Source organism: Lynx canadensis, chromosome A2 (assembly GCF_007474595.2).
Source record: "Lynx canadensis isolate LIC74 chromosome A2, mLynCan4.pri.v2, whole genome shotgun sequence".
In the NCBI taxonomy this organism is placed as follows: domain Eukaryota; kingdom Metazoa; phylum Chordata; class Mammalia; order Carnivora; family Felidae; genus Lynx; species Lynx canadensis.
In genome coordinates this window covers 13,957,706-13,975,767 of record NC_044304.2, presented here as the reverse complement: position 1 = coordinate 13,975,767, position 18,062 = coordinate 13,957,706, and the positions used below count along the sequence as shown (strand labels likewise).

Genomic DNA, 18,062 nt, shown 5'->3' with positions numbered 1-18,062 from the left:
TATCCCCAACAGGTGACCTCGATCATGGCCACTGGGGGCTTCAGGCACAGGGCCTGATCAATGGACGGTAGAGTATCACCAGGGGTGTTCCCGATGGAACCAGTAGTCTTGATCCAGCCTCTGAGTCCCAGCACATGAGTGCCCACTCCCTCTGCCTCCCCTGCAGGCCTGTGTTAAACCTGCTGCAGGGAAGGCCTGCCAGGTACTCAGGGTCATGGATAGCAGCAGGTGGCTCTGAGGCCAGGAATGGTGAAATCCGAGGGAGGGACGGGACAGGGTCGGAGAAGCATGCTGGGGGGGCCCTGGAAGGAGAATTATCGCGAAGGGCGGGTGCTCACCGTGCCCCACGTCGCGGTGAGGGGTGGGGGGGCCCAGGGTGGGCACGGGGCACTACGGAGCGGGTACCGGGTCCAGGACCGGAGGGCGCCGGGCAGACTCCGTCCCCCGCTGCTCCGCGCCTCGCTTTCCTCCACTGGAAAATGGGCAGGAGCGCGGGCCCGTCTCCAGGACGCATCGCGTCAACGCCGGGTCTTATACGCCCTTGGTCGCCGCCGCCGCCTCTAGGAGACAGAGCACCCTTGCGCCCTCAGGGTCTCGGACGCCGCGACAAGCCCCAAGTCCCCTCCGCCCGCGCCCCTTCGGGGCGGAGCTTGTGCCGGCCCCGCCCCCCAGCCCCAGCGCTCCGGCCGGCGCGCCCCCGGCCCAGCTGCGGCGCGTGACGCGAGGCGCGCGGCTCCGGCGGCCACCGCGGGCGGGCGCAAGCGGCGGCGGCGGCCGACGAGCGGGCGACATGGCGGCAGCCGGGACGGCGGCGGGGACGGCGGGACCCGAGCCCATGCCGAGCTACGCGCAGCTGGTGCAGCGCGGCTGGGGCAGCGCGCTGGCGGCGGCGCGGGGCTGCGCGGACTGCGGCTGGGGGCTGGCGCGCCGCGGCCTGGCCGAGCACGCGCACCTGGCGCCGCCCGAGCTGCTGCTGCTGGCGCTCGGCGCGCTCGGCTGGACGGCGCTGCGCTCGGCGGCCACCGCGCGCCTCTTTCGGGTCAGTGCCACCGAGGGCCGGGACGTGGGGCCGCGGGCTGGGGGGGGGGGGGGGGCTGTTATCGGGGGCCCGGGCCACGGACCCCGGGCCCTCGCGTGCCCCTTTCTGCCTCTACGGGCCGGGTCACTGGAACGTGGGGCGCCTGCGGCTGGAGGAGCTGGTCCCTTTAGGGCTGAGAGGGGTGGGGGTGGGGTGGATGCGGGGGTGTGGCCGAGCTGTAGGAACGCCGGGCCGTGGGGACCCCCACACGGATGGGGTGTTCCGGATGTAGGGGAACCAGGGCAGACTTGGATCCGTCAGTGCCGGACAAGGCGGCCCCGGGCGGTGGGAGAGCCCGGGCCGCCGCGCGCCCTTTTAGGAGGGCCGAACCCGGGATGAAGGAGCGGAGGACGCGGGCGAAGTGGGCTAAGTGCACTGGAGCCGCCTGCGCCTTGCGCCTCGGGGCCATGCGGAGCGCGCTCGGAACCGGAGCGGGGCCCGAGGTCCATGGGGCGGCGGAGCCGACTTGTCCGCTGCTACCGGGAAGAGGCCGGAGCTACCCGTTCGCTGCCTCGCGCATGTCTGGAGTCAGCGCCACCCTCCGACGTGGGGAGGCAAAGGCCTGGGCTCCCCGACCACGCCGGTGGTCGCAGTCTTGGGAGGTGGCACGGCCTGGGTCTCCAGGGCTGGACCGGGCTGCCTCCGAGGGGCTGCGTCCGAATTGCCCAGTTTCTAGCGAGTCTGAGGAGGCTACCGCTCCAGTTGGAGAGTGACCCTGTGGGTGACATTGGCGCCTGGCCTCCCTCCCATCCTTAGGGAGGGGTCGCTGCTAGGAGAGCTGCTGGGAAGGCATTTGGGCCCCTAGCTTGGCTGCGACTCCCCCATGGACCGACTGGGGACACCCCGCCCCAATCTGGCTGGAGGTGGCAGGGGGTGCAGGGACAGAGTGCTCGGCGCCAACAAAGGGGCCTTTCTCTACTGGCTGGGAAGAGGCTGGCTCTTGTTAAGTCAAGGATAGGGTGTTGTTTGGCCGCCACTGTCCCCACCACCGTCCCCGTATCACCCACATGGGGAAGAGACCCCAGCCACCACCCTGCTCCAGGGAGGGGAAAGCAGGCACATGTGCCCCTCCACAGGTCAGCCTTGGTCCATATCTGGCTTTGTTGCTCCCCCTATACTTTCCCAATTTCCAGCTGGGAAGTGGGAGATCCAGGAAGTTGAGGGTCAGAGCCCAGGAGGGGCATGTGGTTGGTCTGGGACAACCAGAGTGGAGCCACCTCCCTCCCGGAGGAGCAGGCTTGGCAATGAGGGGGGCTGGTGGCAAGATCACAAACACCCTCCCTTTTGGAACCCCGGGAACTACCGTCAGTCCAGGTGGGACGAGCGCAATTCCAGGCTCGCCCTTCCCAAGAAATGGGTGGAGGGGCTGCCCTCTCCTCCAAAGCTCATCTTCTTGGCAGCCGCCTGGTTGCCAGGGGTTACTGAAACTGGCTCCAGCTGTCTCCATGGCAACTGTTGGCGCTCCGGGCCCCCTCCAGCCTCTCCCGGAGGGAAGGGGGGGGCTTGACCCAGCAGCCCTGGAGCCCCGCCCCCAGGGAGCTTGAGGCCCAGGCTCCTGGACTCCAGGGGATCTGTGCCCCCCTCCTCAATTTCTCCATGCCTCACCATTGCATGACCGCTCTTCCTTCGAGTCCTCCCTGGTGTCCCCCTAGGTCCCTGTGGCTCAGCTCGTGTCTTACCATCTCACTGAACATTCTTTCCTTGCCCTCTCCCCTTTCTCTCTCTGCCCCGTTTCCCCCTCCGTCCCTCCACATTTTCATGCTCTCCCCCAGCTACGCACCCCATCTTCCCCAACCCACTTCTCTCTAGTCTACCCCCAAATTCTGCCTCCGAGGTACCTCCCATAGGGATCACTTGGACCTCCCACCTCCATTCTGCCAGATGCCCCCATACTCACCTCCAGGCTCTCTTCACAGGTTTATCTCCACAGTCCCCTTCATATCTTCTCTTTAACCCCCCCTCCTCCCTCCCTGTTATATCCCCAGCGCCCTCTGTGACCCCCAACTCCCCTGGGCTGACCTCATTGGTCTCCCTTGTCTTATACTCACATGTCCCCCTCCTTGCCATCAGGGCTTTCCCTCAGGTCTTCCCTCACCCCCCTCCCCACACTGCACCGGACAGCTGGGCACTAAGTTTAGCCCTTGGCTGGCACACGTGGGCTCTGGTTACGCTCCAGGCGACTGTGGGTACTGGGCCCGGCCCTCCCCAACACCACCCAGCCTGGAGGGCCCCTGAGCCTGGGTTTCCTGGCCCTGGGCCCCTCGCGCTGATGGCCACCCACCTTCTCACCCGTAGCCCCTGGCCAAGCGGTGTCGCCTCCAGCCTAGAGATGCTGCCAAGATGCCTGAGAGCGCCTGGAAGTTTCTCTTCTACCTGGGTGCCTGGAGCTACAGCGCCTACCTGCTCTTCGGCACCGACTACCCCTTCTTTCACGACCCACCCTCTGTGTTCTACGGTAGGGGCCTTGCCAGATGGAGCAGGGTCGGGGAGGGTTCTGCTCTGCACATGGAGAGGGGTACGTGGGGGAGCCAGACACTCATCATACGTCTCATGCTGGATATCTTCCCCAAGACAAGGCCCCAAGGTAGCCCCAAGACAAGGGTGATCAAAGGGCTTTGGAGACAGGAAAATGCCCTCTTTAGACACTGGTCCTATTAGGGCTCAGGGAGGCACAATGAATGAGGTGAGCCCTTGTGTGGGCCCTGGTGGGCATTCCTGGAACAGCATGTGCAAAGGCCCTGGGGCATGCGTGGGCTTGGTGCATGAGGACAAGAGGAACATAGGAGGAGTTTGAGTTTTCTCCCAAATGAGATGGGTTTGTGAATCATAAAAAGCTTCTGGCTACCATGTGGAGGCAGGAGAGTCTTGGATAAGGAAGAAAGTGGCCCAGTGGACCTTACGTGGCTTATGTGGCTTTGACCAGCTTGGCAGAGAGACAACGATGGTGTGAAATGGCTGCATCCGTTGATTGGGTCAGATATAAGGGTTGTCAAGGCCTGAGCTTGGTGGGACAGGCAGGAAGGTGACGGCAGTGTCCTTTATTGTCAACAGGCAGCCTGTTACAGAAAACCCTGTGACGGGGCTGTCAGGATTTCTCTATTCCTGTGCTGACCACCCAGGCTGTGTACCAGGGACACACATGGACATGTTTCTTGCCATGTGACATAAACAGTTTCAGAAGGCTCCTGGTGGCACCAAGCCCCACGCTCCCATCAGAGGGCTGGGCACAGAGCTGCTGTGTTTCGGTGTCCTGGTGACAAGCCTGTCTTGGTGGGACCATGTCACCCACGTGGCCGTTCTTATAAATCCCTAGAGGGCAGGTTTTAGCCGTCATTCAATTTTCCTCTATGTGAATGAACCACAATGGAACTGTCTCAGTTTCAGGCATGGAGTTTTTTCTGGCTTTTTCTTACAAATTATGCTGTGATCACATGCTCGCAGGTTAGCTGCTTATTTGCATGTGCGTTTAGCAGGCGCCTACTGTGTACCAGGCACTGTGCTGACACGGCTGTGAGCACAAAAGCTCCCAGCCTTGATGTCTTGTGGTGCCAGTGAAATGCGAAATCTGTGAACAGCCTGATGAGAAAACTTGGGGGAAAGGGGGGGGGGGGAGGGAGAATTTTCTACAGGGATGAGGACGGCCTCACCAAAAGTGACTTTTGAATGGGGACCTGGAGGTGCCTAGAGCAGATCAGAACTGCACTGGCCACTGCGGGATGGGCACACTCCTGACAGATCAGAGCAACGAGGAGCCTCCCAAGACAGGGGGTACTTCCCGGAGGGAGCAGAGGGGGGGTTTTGACAGGCCGAGATGAGCAGGGGAATGAGGGCAGGAGCCAGGGCACAGAGGGGCTCTGCCCAGAATGAGAGAGAAGTGGCTGGTTTGAGAAATGGTTTGAAGGTGGAACTGGTAGGATTCTTTGCCAAGCCCGAGGCTGGGGTGAGCGAGGAGAGTGGGGAGGACTCCAGGGGCTGGGATCTGGAGCGGAGGTTGGGGGGGGGGGAGGGAGGCGGGGGGGGGGTTCAGGGAGAGGAGGAGCTGGGTTTGGGACACCCAGGAACTGCTCCCAGAGGCCAGAGAGGGGGAATGTGGTGGGGGTGACTCCAGAGCAGCAGGTGGATGTGAACGTGGAGAGCAGGCTGGCAGTCCGTGAACGGAGCCCGGCCCCCGAGGGCGCGGAGGTGCAGACAGAGTCTGGATGATGAATCGTATTTGTGCCCCACCCCCCCCCACCACCCTGCCTCAGATCTAGAGCTTGAAGCTGAAGGGGGACGCTCACCCATGGTGAAAGTCCTGCCAGCGTGATAGGTGGAAAACTCGGTGTCCTGTTTCCACAGTGAGCTCTGTGCATTGAGGCGCCTCCACGTTCCTTCCTTCTTTTTTTTTTTTTCTTCATGTTTATTTATTTATTTTGAGAGACAGAGAGGGAGAGCATGAGTGGGGGAGGGGCACAAAGCGAGACGGAGAGAGAATCCCAAGCAGGCTCCACGCTGTCGAGCACAGAGCCCGGCACGGGGCTCGATCTCACGAACCTTGAGATCATGACCCTGAGCCGAAATCAAGAGTCAGATGCTTAACTGACTGAGCCATCCAGACGCCCCGACATCCCTTCCTTCTCAAGAGGGACAGAAGCACCCGGCGGCTGTGTGTGTTGGGGGGCCTTCGCTGCCTGCAGCATTCCCACGTGGCCGAGGACAGAACTCGGAGGGAGGGCCCTGCCACAAGTGTGGGTTTTGCTGTCAAGCTCTGGGGAGCCCCCAGACCTGGCAAAGTGGTGGGAGGAGATCTAATCCATTGATGGGGGAGGGGTGGCTGCATTTTTTGTTATTAGGTAAAATACACGTGACATAAAATTAGCTAAAATTCGCCCGTCACAAGTAATGCACGAGTCCACTCATACAGGGTCCTGGAGTCGCCAGATTCACAAAGACAGGAAGTGGACCGGTGGGTGCCAGGGCTGGGGGAGGGGACGGGGAGCGGGTGTTCAGTGGGGACAGTTTCAGTTTTCCAAGATGAAAAGAGTTCTGGGGATTGGCTGGAGTTTTATAACATGAAAGGAGTTCACACATAACAGTGTGGACATGTGAATGCTACTGAACTTAAAAATGGCTCAGATGGCGATGCTTATGTTGCCTATGTTTTATCATAGTTTAAACAAATTCACCATTTGGGGGCGCCCAGGTCGCTCAGTCGGTTGAGCGGCCGACTTCGGCTCAGGTCACGATCTCGCGGTCCGGGAGTTCGAGCCCCGCGTCGGGCTCTGTGCTGACGGCTCGGAGCCTGGAGCCTGTTTCCGATTCTGTGTCTCCCTCTCTCTCTGCCCCTCCCCCGTTCATGCTCTGTCTCTCTCTGTCCCAAAAATAAATAAACGTTGAAAAAAAAATTTTTTTTAATAAAAAAAAATAAAATTTTTTTTTTTTATTTTTTTTTAACGTTTTTATTTATTTTTGGGACAGAGAGAGACAGAGCATGAACGGGGGAGGGGCAGAGAGAGAGGGAGACACAGAATCGGAAACAGGCTCCAGGCTCCGAGCCGTCAGCACAGAGCCCGACGCGGGGCTCGAACTCCCGGACCGCGAGATCGTGACCTGAGCCGAAGTCGGCCGCTCAACCGACTGCGCCACCCGGGCGCCCCCAAAAATTCACCATTTTAAAGTGAACAGTTCAGAGGCATTTAGTGCATTCCCAATCTTGCGCCACCATCACCTCTGTCTAGTTCCAGAACATTTCCATCACGCCAAAAGGAGACCCTGTCCCCATGAGCAGCACTGCCTCCCCGGCCCCTGGCACCCCCGAATCTGCTTTCTGTCTCTACGGAGTCTCCTGTTGTGGACATTTCATACACATGGAATTGTGCGTCACGTGACCTCTTGTGTCTGGCTTCTTTCACTCCGCCTCTTGTTTTTGACGTTCATCCACACGGTCGTGTGTGCCAGCGCATCGCTCCTTTCTAGAAACGGCTGAGTGATGTTCCGTCGTGTGGCCAGACCACGTTTTGCTCACCCCCTCACTAGTTGACGGACACTCTGGGTTGCTTCCACCTTTTGGGGATTGTGAACAGTGCTGGTGTGGATGCGCGTGTATACGGAGCCCTGGTTTTAGTTCCCTTGAGTACAAACCAGGAGTGGACTGGCTGGATGACGGAGCTTGTGTGTTCACGGCTGTTGAAGCCGCTATGGGGAGTGGACAGTCGGGAACAGGCTCTGGAAGGTCAGGGGGAGCTGGGGCGGAGCCGGGCGGGAGGCAGCGGTGCCTGGCCCAGGGTCAGGGTGGCGAGGGCAGAGGAAGTGAGCAGAGGTATGGATGGAAGGGGGCCCTGGATGGGGGTCCAAGTGGATCCCGGGTGCATAAGGGGTCAAGGTACAGACGAAGAATTGTCACTGAGGCGAGGGCACTGAGTATTTTTAGGGGACGGCCAGGCTTCAGGGGAACATGAGGGTCTGGTTCCAGGTCTCTGAGGCTGGGGGACAGGAGGCCCCGGGTGGAGCCCAAGGAGGCCGTTTTAGGGAGTGGCCAGAGAACAAGACACAATCCACAGAAGTCCAGGTCAACGCAGACAGAGCCCTCTTGGGGAGGAAGCAGAGGTGATGGGGAGAGCTGAGGGGTCAGTGTCACCGGGAGGGTGTGAAGCCTGCATATGGGTGGGCACAGGTGCCAAGAGGAATGGGGGTGGCTGCAGGAGCCGGTGAAGGGGAGTCACAACCCACCTGTGGGACAGTCCGTACTCATGGCGTTGGCAGGTCCGATTTCTGCCTCAGCCGTCCCGCCCAGCATGGCGAGGCAGGGGGCAGCCTCCATCCAGCTGGGATTGGAGAGCCCAGGCCAGGGGCATCGGGGCTGGCTCAGGAGAGCCCGATGAGTAAGAGAAGACAGGAAGGGGGGCCAAGCCAGAGTTGGAAATCCTGCAAGGGACAGATTTCAGGGGTAGGAGCACCTTTTTCTATAAATCTAGAGCTGTTCCGAAAAGTAACAGCTATTCGTAAAAAATAACGGGTAGAGAAGGAGAACAGAAAACCGGCGACCAGGACACCTGCAGAAACGGGTGGCATGCCCTGGCTTGTGGAGGACGCACCCCAGTTGAGGGGTCCTGGAGGCCCTGTAGGTCCCTGCCAACACAGTCCTGCTATCCCCAGACTGGACGTCGGGCATGGCGGTACCACGGGACATCGCAGCCGCCTACCTGCTGCAGGGAAGCTTTTACGGCCATTCCATCTATGCCACGCTGTACATGGACGCCTGGCGCAAGGACTCAGTGGTCATGCTCGTCCACCATGTGGTCACCCTGGTCCTCATCGTCTCCTCCTATGCCTTCCGGTGAGTCCAGGAGCAGGCAGGAGGGCACAGGGCACAGCATGAGCACAGAGAGGAGGCTGGCATGGGGCACAGGCTAATGACTGTAGGGGAAGGGGGCGGCGGGGGGAGGGGTGGTTATGAAGAGAGATTCCAGAGGGACGGGGTATATCAAGTGCAGAGAACCCCCGCTCTGCTCATCCCCCCATCCATCCCCCTCCAACCCCGCGGCAGCCTTGGCCGGGTCACGTAGCAAGTGTTTCCTGGCCGCCTGCCATGCACGGGTGTGCGTGGTGCAGCTATGAACCCGAGAGACCGACCCTGGCATTCTAGAGCCACTGCAGCCAGCACATGTGGCCCCTGAGTGCTTCAGATGTAGCCTATCCGTACTTCAACACGCATAGGTGTAAAATCCCACGCAATTTCAAAGGCAAAGGAGAGTGAATATACGTGGCCAATGCTTTTGCTGTATCAACCGCGTGTTAAGATAACAATATTTTGGATGTACTGGGTTCATTAGCATATAGCATTAAAATTAATTTTTATCTCTTCTTCTTTACTGGTATGTGTGGTTTGTTTTTTGTTTTGTTTTGTTTTTTTTTAATGTGGCTGCTACAGAATGTCAAATAACAGACGGTTCATGTCCTGTTCCTATTGGACTAGCTGATCTAGCTACACTCTCCAGTACGGCAGCTGCTGGCCACTCGGGCCTATTTCAACTTTAATTACACTGAAGTAAAGTTGTATATTCTGTTCAGCCACACCAGCCACATTTCCGCTGCTCAGTGGTCACATGTGGCTGATGGCTCTCGTATTAGACAAGGCAGGTTCAGAACATGCCTATCATTTTAGAAAATTCTATCAGCACTGCTGTAGAGTAGAATCCGATGATAAAACCCAAGCAAACAAATGAGAAAAGAACTCAAGAGTTTGTTTAAAAGTGATACCTGTGAAGAAAAATCAAGTCCGGAGATCAGGGCCACAGGGGTGGTGAGGTGCAGATAGGTGGCTGGGTGACAGGTGAGCCAAGACTGAAGGGAGGTGAAGGAAGGCTCCACGAACACCAGGGAGGTACACGTTAGGGGATGGTGACAGCATGTGCAAAGGGCCTGCGGCACATGAGCTGTCAAGAGGGCAGAGTGAAAGAGCCCAAGCCACACCAGGCTGAATTCAGGCCCAGTGGCCCAAGCAGCTGTAAGGTGGAATGCTGGGGAGGGATAGTGGGACTGCCTTCAGGCTCCTTCAGAGCCTAGTGCCGACTTGGCCTTTCCTGGGCGAGTCTGCAGCTTGCAGCAGTGTTCAGGTTAAACAAACAAAAAACCTAGCAGTGTTAGCATGGCAGTGATGTTTAAGGTGAGGGAAAAACTTGTGGGGGATCTGGATACAAAATGGCCCAGGCCACTGAGGGTCAGGGGTCCCAGAGATGAGGAGGGACAGACAACTTCCAGGGAGGCTCTTAGGTCACCTGGGGACAGTGAGACAGGGAGGGTGCAGATGGGGCTGTGGAGGGGCAGGTACAGCTTGGGTGCTGCCACTGACCTGGCCAGTGGCAGGAATGGGCAAGTCACGTGGGCCAGAGAGGACAGCTTCGAAGGGGCCTACAGGAAGCTTGGGGTGCAGCCTTGCTGCGGGTCAAGGGTCCCCAGTGTAACCCGCTCTCCCCTGTCCCACTCCCCCCCACCCAGGTACCACAATGTGGGCATCCTCGTGCTCTTCCTGCATGACATTAGCGACGTGCAGCTGGAATTTACCAAGCTCAATGTCTACTTCAAGTCTCGCGGAGGCTCCCACCACAGGCTCCACGCCCTGGCCTCCGACCTGGGCTGCCTCAGCTTCTGCCTCAGCTGGTGAGTGGGGGGGCAGGGAAGGAGGCGGAGCTGGTGGAAGGGGCGGGGCACTCAGGGGAGGAGGTGGGGCTGGCGAGAAGGGGCGGGGCACTCGGGAGGAGGTGGGGCTTGTGGGAAGGGGTGAGGCCAAGCGGGGAAGGAGGTGGGGCTGGTGAGGTGGGCAGGGCCTCCCGGATGGGAGAGCCACGGAGGGGGTGCTGGGGGGGGGACGGAAGCAGGGCAGAATCAGGATTGGGCCGGAAAGGACAGAGCGGGAATGGAGACGGAAGGGCAGGGGTGGGCGAGGAGACAGGGGTGGGTAGGGAGGTGGATGAGTCCAGATGGGACAGCACAGGGGCCGAGTGGGGCAACCCTCCCCCTCTCCCAGACAGCTTCCCCCACCCACCCCTCCCCGCTGCAGGTTCTGGTTCCGCCTCTACTGGTTCCCGCTCAAGGTTCTGTACGCCACGTGTCACTGCAGCCTGCGCTCAGTGCCTGACATCCCCTTCTACTTCTTCTTCAATGCGCTCCTTCTGTTGCTCACCCTCATGAACCTCTACTGGTTCCTGGTGAGTCGGAGCCCCCAGCTCCTTGTCCACCGGCTGCTCCTCAGTTGGTGGTCCTGTCCTGGTCCCCCGGCCCCAAGCAGTGGTCCGGGCACAGGCCGTTCTCGGGCACACCCGGGGCGGGGCATATTCGGCAGCAGGAACGGCGGCGCGTGCGCTGGGCTGGTGGCCCCGGAGCGCGCGGCCTCTAGGAGGGCAGCAGGATCAGGGCAGAAGTGGCTTTTTCTCACCGGTGCCTCCCCCTCCCACAGTACATCGTGGCCTTTGCTGCCAAGGTGCTGACGGGCCAGGTACGCGAACTGAAGGACGTCCGGGAATACGACGCGGCAGAGGCCCAGAGCCCCAAGGCCAGCAAAGCTGAGTGAGTGTGGAGGGGCCGCCGCCCCAGTTCATTCCTTTAGCCACGTCTGTCCGGCCCCGCGCTCTGTGGGCCGGCCCCGGAGACAAGGCAGCGGATGATGTCGCCACGCCACGGACGCTGCATCCAAAAGAGCCTGCATCCAAAAGAGACTGTAATAAAGGCATGGATGATGTAGCAACAGAGTTAGATGCTGCAAGGACAGACAGGAAGTGCGTAGACAGGTGTGGGGGTGGGGGCGGACTGGCGAAAGGCAAGAATCGGGGTAGGAGCAGTGAGGCCAAGCTGAGGAGCTGGTCCAGTGGGTGAGCAACCATTAGCCAGGCCAGAGAGTGACCTCTAAGCAGGTGGCAGTGGAGGTGGGGATGCGGGGGTGCCATGGTGGCCCAGAGAGCCCCCACTCTATCCATGTTGACTCTTCCCGGCCTTGAGGTCCAGCAGGGCAGCCCAGTGGTCAGCCAAGCAGGAGGTAAGGCTGGGGGCTCAGGCCCTAGGAGTCCTAGGGAAGGAGGAAAAAGGGGGGTCCTCATCAAGCATCATGGAGGTAGGCCCCCAGGACTCACCAGCCCCAGGTTGTAAGCCAGATGGTGTTCAAAGCCCCTAGCCTGGAGGGGCCCCAGGAGTGAATGGAGGCAGGTTTGGGTGGCCAGCAGAGTCTAGGGTGCACGGCGCCCCGGAGACAACACGAGGAGGGTTTGAGCAGCAGTGAGGTCGGAGGCTCCCGACGACTCACAAGGCACTGAGCCAGTGGCCCCTGTGACTTGGCTGCTGGAGGCCTCATCAGTGAACGACCTGGGAAAGGTGGTTTCAGGGAAGCAGTGGGCTCAGAGCTCGATTAGATAGGTCAGAACGGGCAGTGAGGAGGGTGAGAGAAGCAGAGATTTAAAACATCTCCTTGGAGTTCAGAGGCAGGGGAGCAGAGAACTGGAGGATTAGCAGAGCGGAGAGCTGAATCAGAGGAGGGCTCTCTGGCTGGTTCACATGAATAAAAGCACTTTGCACCCTCAAAGCAGGAGACTACAAGTGGGGGCTGCTAAGGCCAAAAAGCTGGCACCCAGGGCAGAGAGGGACCAGACAGGTGAGCAGGGGTCACAGACATGAGAGGCTGGGCAGCAGGTGCGGTCTCCCCAGCTGGGTTGTGTGTGGGCCTGTTGGCCAAGGTGACTGATCATCACGAGGCCGTCACTGTCATCGGGGCATGTGGGCACAGGGGCCATAGTGGGAGGAGGAGAGTGATCAGATCCCAACTGTGCTGTTTTAGGCGAAACAAATAAAAAGAAACAAAGACAATCCAAGACTTCAGGGCTGTGTGCACTGGCAGAGGGGGATTAAGAGTCTAGTTGGGGGATGTTAGATCGTCCGATGTCCAGGGAACATGAATTGGCCATTCCATAAAGACTTCAGTGAGGTCTCGCCGAAGAGTCTGACCAACCCTCAGAGGCTTCCAGAAAAAGCAACGGCTAAAGAGAACTCCAGGGGTGGGAGAGGGGAGCACCTGCTTGGCCAAAACTAAAAACCCGAAAGATCTTCCTGCTGTAAACTAGTGAACTCCTGGTGGAGATGTCCTTGCAATGCAGAGCCCAAGGCAAAGAGCAGGCCAGACCACCCAGCCCTGCTCAGTGCTGCCCCCTCCTCTGTCTGCCCTGAGAATGCCCAGCCAGAATGTGCGTTGAGGAGCTGGCACCTGGGCAGCATTTCCAGTAGGATCAAAGTACAAACTCCGTGCACAAATGGCAGGGCATACCAGGGAACACGCTGCCACGATCGACCCCATGGGCATCACCAGCAGAAGAACCAAGTTCCCCAAGGTTGGCTAGAGTTAGCTCAGTTGGGTATAAAATGGAATGGGATAAAAAGCAAGGAGCGTGTGGAACGTGCTACAGAAAAGTGGTCAGGACGCCTCCAAACCATCGGGTCATGGAAAACAAGGAGGCTGAGGAACTGTCCCAGGTCAGAGGAGACTAAGGAGACACGGTGACTGAATGCAGTGTGGGATCATGGACCAGAAAAAGGACATCCGTGGAAAAACTGGCAAAATCCAAATAAGGCCTACACTTAGTTCACAGCACTGTCCCAGCCTTGGTTTCCTAGTGTGACAAATACACTGTGGAGGTAGGTGTAAGATGGTAACATCGAGGGAGGCTGGGTGAGGGCTACACCCGAGCTCCCTGTACTGTCTTTGCAACATCTCTGCCAATCTACAATTATCCGAAAATAAAAATCTTACTAAGAAAAACAAAAGGCGTGAAAAACCATCACAAATGACGTTGGATGTCATTTTACGTTGCCGGGGCCCTCGTAACAAAGTACCACACGTTGGGAGAGCTTTAAAACAACAGAAATTTATCCCTCACGGTTCTGGACACCAGAAGTCTAAAATTGCCAGCAGGGCTGTGCTCCCTCTGACGTCTCTAGCAGAGGATCCTTCCTTGTCTCTTCCAGCTTCTGGGGACTCCAGGTGTTTCTCCGCATCACCCCAATCTCCATTTTCTGTCTTCGCATGACCTTCTCCTCTCTGGCTCTTCTTTCTTGTAAGGACACTTGTCCTTGGATTTAGGGCCCACCCTAAAGCCAGGATGAGGTCATCCCAGATCCCTTCACTTACACCTGCAGAGACCTTCTTTCCCAAATAAAGTCACACTCACAGGTGCCAGAGATTAGGATGTGGACGTACCTTTTTGGGGACCACTCCTCGCCCTGCTGTGCATGTTAAGACTCGTACAATTAGATACAGCTGAAGAGAGAATCGCTAACTGAAAAGCTGTGAACAAGTGGCCCAGAAGACAGTGAAAACAGTTGGAAAATATGACAGCTAGAATTCTAAGAATCGCCTGGGCTAGCTGAGTTCTCACAGGAGAACAGAGAGAGACGTATGAGAAGATGTAACGTGGAGCATTTTCCAGATGTAAAGATGTAAATCATAAAGAGGACGAGTAAAAAGACATCCAGGCCCCAAACACACCACGGTGAAAAATGCAGAACAGCCCCAGAAAAGATGGCCAATGAACCGTAACACTAACAGCAGCGACGACCGTGGAGAAAACTAGCATGTCAAGTCCTGAAGCAACTGGGAATTTCACACGAATTTTTTTTTTTTTTTTTTTGAGAGAGAGAGAGAGAGAGAACACGCGCACGCTCATGAGTGGGGGAGGGGCAGAAGGAGAGGGAGAATCTCAAGCAGGCTCCGCCCTGTCAGCACAGAGCCCAACGTGGGGCTCGATCCCACGAACCATGAGATGATAACCTGGACCGACATCAAGAGTCGGGCGCTTAACTGACTGAGCCACCCAGGTGCCCCCTTCATACACAATTTTGACAGCCAGTGGAGCACAAGACTCTTGACCTCAGGGTCATGAGTTTGAGCCCTTCGTTGAATGTAGAGTTTACTTTTAAAAATGAATAAAATCTTTAAATAAAAACAATTACTCCAGAGATAGGACACCCACAAGAACGAAACCTATGAAAATGTACCGTCCATAGGTCTCGATGGGTATATTTCAGAAAACAGAAACACTATCCCAAGAGGCAGATCAGCAGATGAAATGATACATACCTGGGTGAAAAAGTTTAAATGCCTAATTTGATATTTAAAGAGAGTGAGGGGCGCCTGGGTGGCTCAGTCGGTTGAGCAACGGACTTCGGCTCAGGTCATGATCTCATGGTTTGTGAGTTCGAGCCCCACATCGGGCTCTGTGCTGACAGCTCAGAACCTGGAGCCTGCTTCCCATTCTGTGTCTCCCTTGCTCTCTGCCCCTCCCCCACTCATGCTGTGTGTCTGTCTCAGAAATAAATAAATGTAAAAAAAAAAAAAATTAAAAAAAAAAGAAAGAGAGACCTGATGTAGTAAATATCAAAATGGGGTTGGGGCCTTTGCACTTGGCAGGAGGGTGGGGTTTACCGTTAGCAGATAGTACATACTTCTGTTAATGCTATTGGGGCATAGAGGGCAGCCCGGGGGGGAAAAAAAAAAACAGGTACAACAAAATGCAAAAAAGAAGGTTAGTGAAAGCAGGATAAGTAATGCAAAAGAAGAGGGTAGAATCCCAAATATCACGCATCCAAATACGCATGCGCATGAAATAATCATAATGGTTGCAAGACTTTTTTTTTCCTTCAATATCCACCTCTGTACTGGTTAAAAGACTTCAAGTCCAGAGTACGTGAAAGTTGCGAGTAAAAGGATGGGACAAGAAATTCAGGTGGCATTCTTGATCTGAAACGTTCCACAGTGTACAACCCAGAATCTACACTTGAGGGGACTGAGGGAAGTGGTCTGGGCTCACAAGCCTCCCAGAAGCAGGGTGAACAGATGTCCTTTTGAAGCACAGGGCATTTCTCACAACTGACCAAACCCAGCCCCCGGGGGAAATCTCAAGCACTCAGAACCAGGATCGTGCAGGCTTCATAGACAAAAATGCAGTGAGGTTTGAGAACAGCAAGGAATGACGACGGGGACCACTTTTAATTCGGGAGCTGCAAAAACAAAACGTGCCAGCGAGGTAGCACCACCCCCTTCCTCACTGTGCTCGGCCTCATTCTCTCTCTCTTCTCACCCCTTCTCCCTCCCAGAGCCCCTGGTCATCTGGCAGACCACCATCGGGGACTTACACAGCTCAAGTGCCCCCCACCCGGCCCCTCAGTCTGAAGCCCCCATCATCGCCTCAGGCTCCGCCCAGATCAGCAGCCATCAGGGGCCCTCCTCACCCCACACTCGCTCCGCTGACCTGCCCCACGGTACCCACCACCATTTCCCTGCTGGCCTTCCCCCCCCTCCCAGGCCCCTTTCATTTCATTCACCCCAACTTCCAAGTTTCTCTCCCAGCTCATGGTGCTCCTCTGTGCACCAATCTCCGTCTCCAGGTCTGCTTGACATCCCTAGCATCTTTGAAAACATCCGGAACCAGCCCCCATTCCCACCCCAGACATCCTCTCTGTAATAGTTTTTCCGTTGCGGTTGAAGGAAACTCAGGGTGAAGACCTGGCCAAGCCCTAGGGAGTTCCCTCACTCCCTCTCTTCCTTACCTCTGAGGAAACATCCAGAATCCACCCGAGACGCTGCCTGCCCTCATTCATCACCCTCCAGCTTCCGCCCTTGTTCTGATTCTTTTTTCCCCATAGTGGTGCAATGAACCTGAAAAGCATAAATCTGACATCATAGAGAAGCCACACATCCCCCCCCCCCCAAAATACTGACACTAGTTTTGAGGGGGAGGGGTGCTTAGAAGCTTGTACAGAAAAATAGACCAGCATCATTGGGAAAGTTCTGATAAAAAGGCACGTGTCAGGGTACCCATCCTTGAAGGTATTAAACATAATATATAGAAACCGAAACAGAGCTGAGTCCGTAAATAGAATAGACTCTAGTCCTAAAGATCACTGGGAGGCAGGAGCTGTCAGAATACTTGGTGACCATCTGGAGAAGAGCAAACCTTCGTGGGATCTCGAATCAGCCCGAGGGCACACTCCCCACGGATCAGATATCGTGGCCAAGCAGAGGCTGTGAAATGAAACCAGAGCCCGAAAGGGAGATCGTGTCGTCTAGCAGTTGAACTACGAGAACAGTCCAGAAGCTGGGAACCCCACCTCTGCTCTGCTCAGGGAGCCAGCAGGCAAAGCCAGAAGAGCAAGGGCAGATGGGAGGCCCACATAGGGCTCATCTATAAACTCACAGATCAAGGGCCCCTGCCGGTTGCAGAGAGAGAGAGAGAGAGAGCCAACCACGGGAAAGGGGGCAGGGGGATGGGATGCGTGCTCCCAGGAAGGGAATCCAGTGGGTCTAGCCCAAGGGAAGAAATGGATCGAAGTGACTGAGTTCATGTCCAGTGTAGATCCTTACATGAAAGGGTCTCTGAGCTAGATTGCTCTGCAAAGTGAGGGGATGGCGATACCCCTGTAGGCTAGTATCTGTGAGACACCAGCAAGACGTGTGTAAAGCACTACACAGAAACAAGACCCCGAGGCCGAGTCGCAGGAGCGGCTCAGGCACACTGCGAGTTTTCTATTCTTTCTGATGTCTGGATCGTGAGAATATATCACCAGCTCAAGAAACTTGATACATTTGTATGTAAACCAGAAGGTGGAATCCACTTCTGCGGAGACAGACCATGTGCAAAGACAGGAAGGGCTCGCCTAAGTGGGAAAAGGAATAGGCAATACCATGACCATTAAGCCACAGTAAGATGCGGTTTCCGCACCAGCAGGCACTGGCAAAGGCACCAAGGAGCAGGGGCAGAAACCCTTGTTGAATCTGGTAAGATGGTCGTGGGCAGACCCCCCAGTGCCCAGGTCCCCTCCCAGTCGGAACCCCAGAGACCTGCCACTGATACAGGCAGGGGAAATGGAATTTACAGAGAGCAGTGGGGCACATGGGAGCGATTTCAGCGTTGCGTTTTTGGAAAATTAAGGTGCAGAAGACGGAAGTCAGGCGGAGGGCTTTTACTTTCCAGCGGCCGGGCTGTGGATGGCTCAGGAGGGAGGAGAGAGGAGGGTTTACGCCATGCCCAGTGGGCGGAAGGCAAGGTCTTCTGGCCCTGTGGGAAGGGAAGAAGGACCCAGGTGAGCCCCCGCCGGGTAGGTAAAAGAGAAGTGGAGGGCAAGGCAGTCGGGACAGGGCAGTATGTGGGGCATGGGGCCCGGGGCTAACCGCGGCCCGGTTCTGGCCTCTAGGAAGCCGCTGAGGAATGGCCTGGTGAGAGACAAGCGCTTCTGAACTCCTCGACCGCCTTCGCATCCCTTAGGACCCAGCCCCGCCCGACCACGCGCCCCCCTCCAGGGACCGACTACGCCCCTCCCTCGGGACTCTGGCTCCGTCCAGCTCCGCCCCACCTGGGCCCTGGCCACTGCCCGTCACCTCCCCCTGGACCCCTGCCCGGCACCCCCGAGACCCCGCCCCCGGGGTCTACCTTCGTCGGGCTTCAGAACCGCGGCCACGTCCCCCGGGACC

At 57.3% G+C, this 18,062-nt stretch overlaps 1 protein-coding gene across 1 annotated transcript; it reads left to right on the top strand.

The window, feature by feature from the left end:
• The first annotated feature begins 790 nt into the window (after window positions 1–790).
• On the top strand, window positions 791–17,986 carry CERS1 (ceramide synthase 1). Its single transcript, XM_030304960.1, has 7 exons — window positions 791–1,039; window positions 3,374–3,533; window positions 8,213–8,393; window positions 10,055–10,216; window positions 10,617–10,764; window positions 11,013–11,122; window positions 17,786–17,986. The coding sequence occupies exons 1-7, from the start codon at window positions 791–793 to the stop codon at window positions 17,826–17,828; spliced, it is 1,053 nt and encodes a 350-aa protein (XP_030160820.1). The 3' UTR covers window positions 17,829–17,986.
• The last annotated feature ends 76 nt before the right edge of the window (window positions 17,987–18,062 follow it).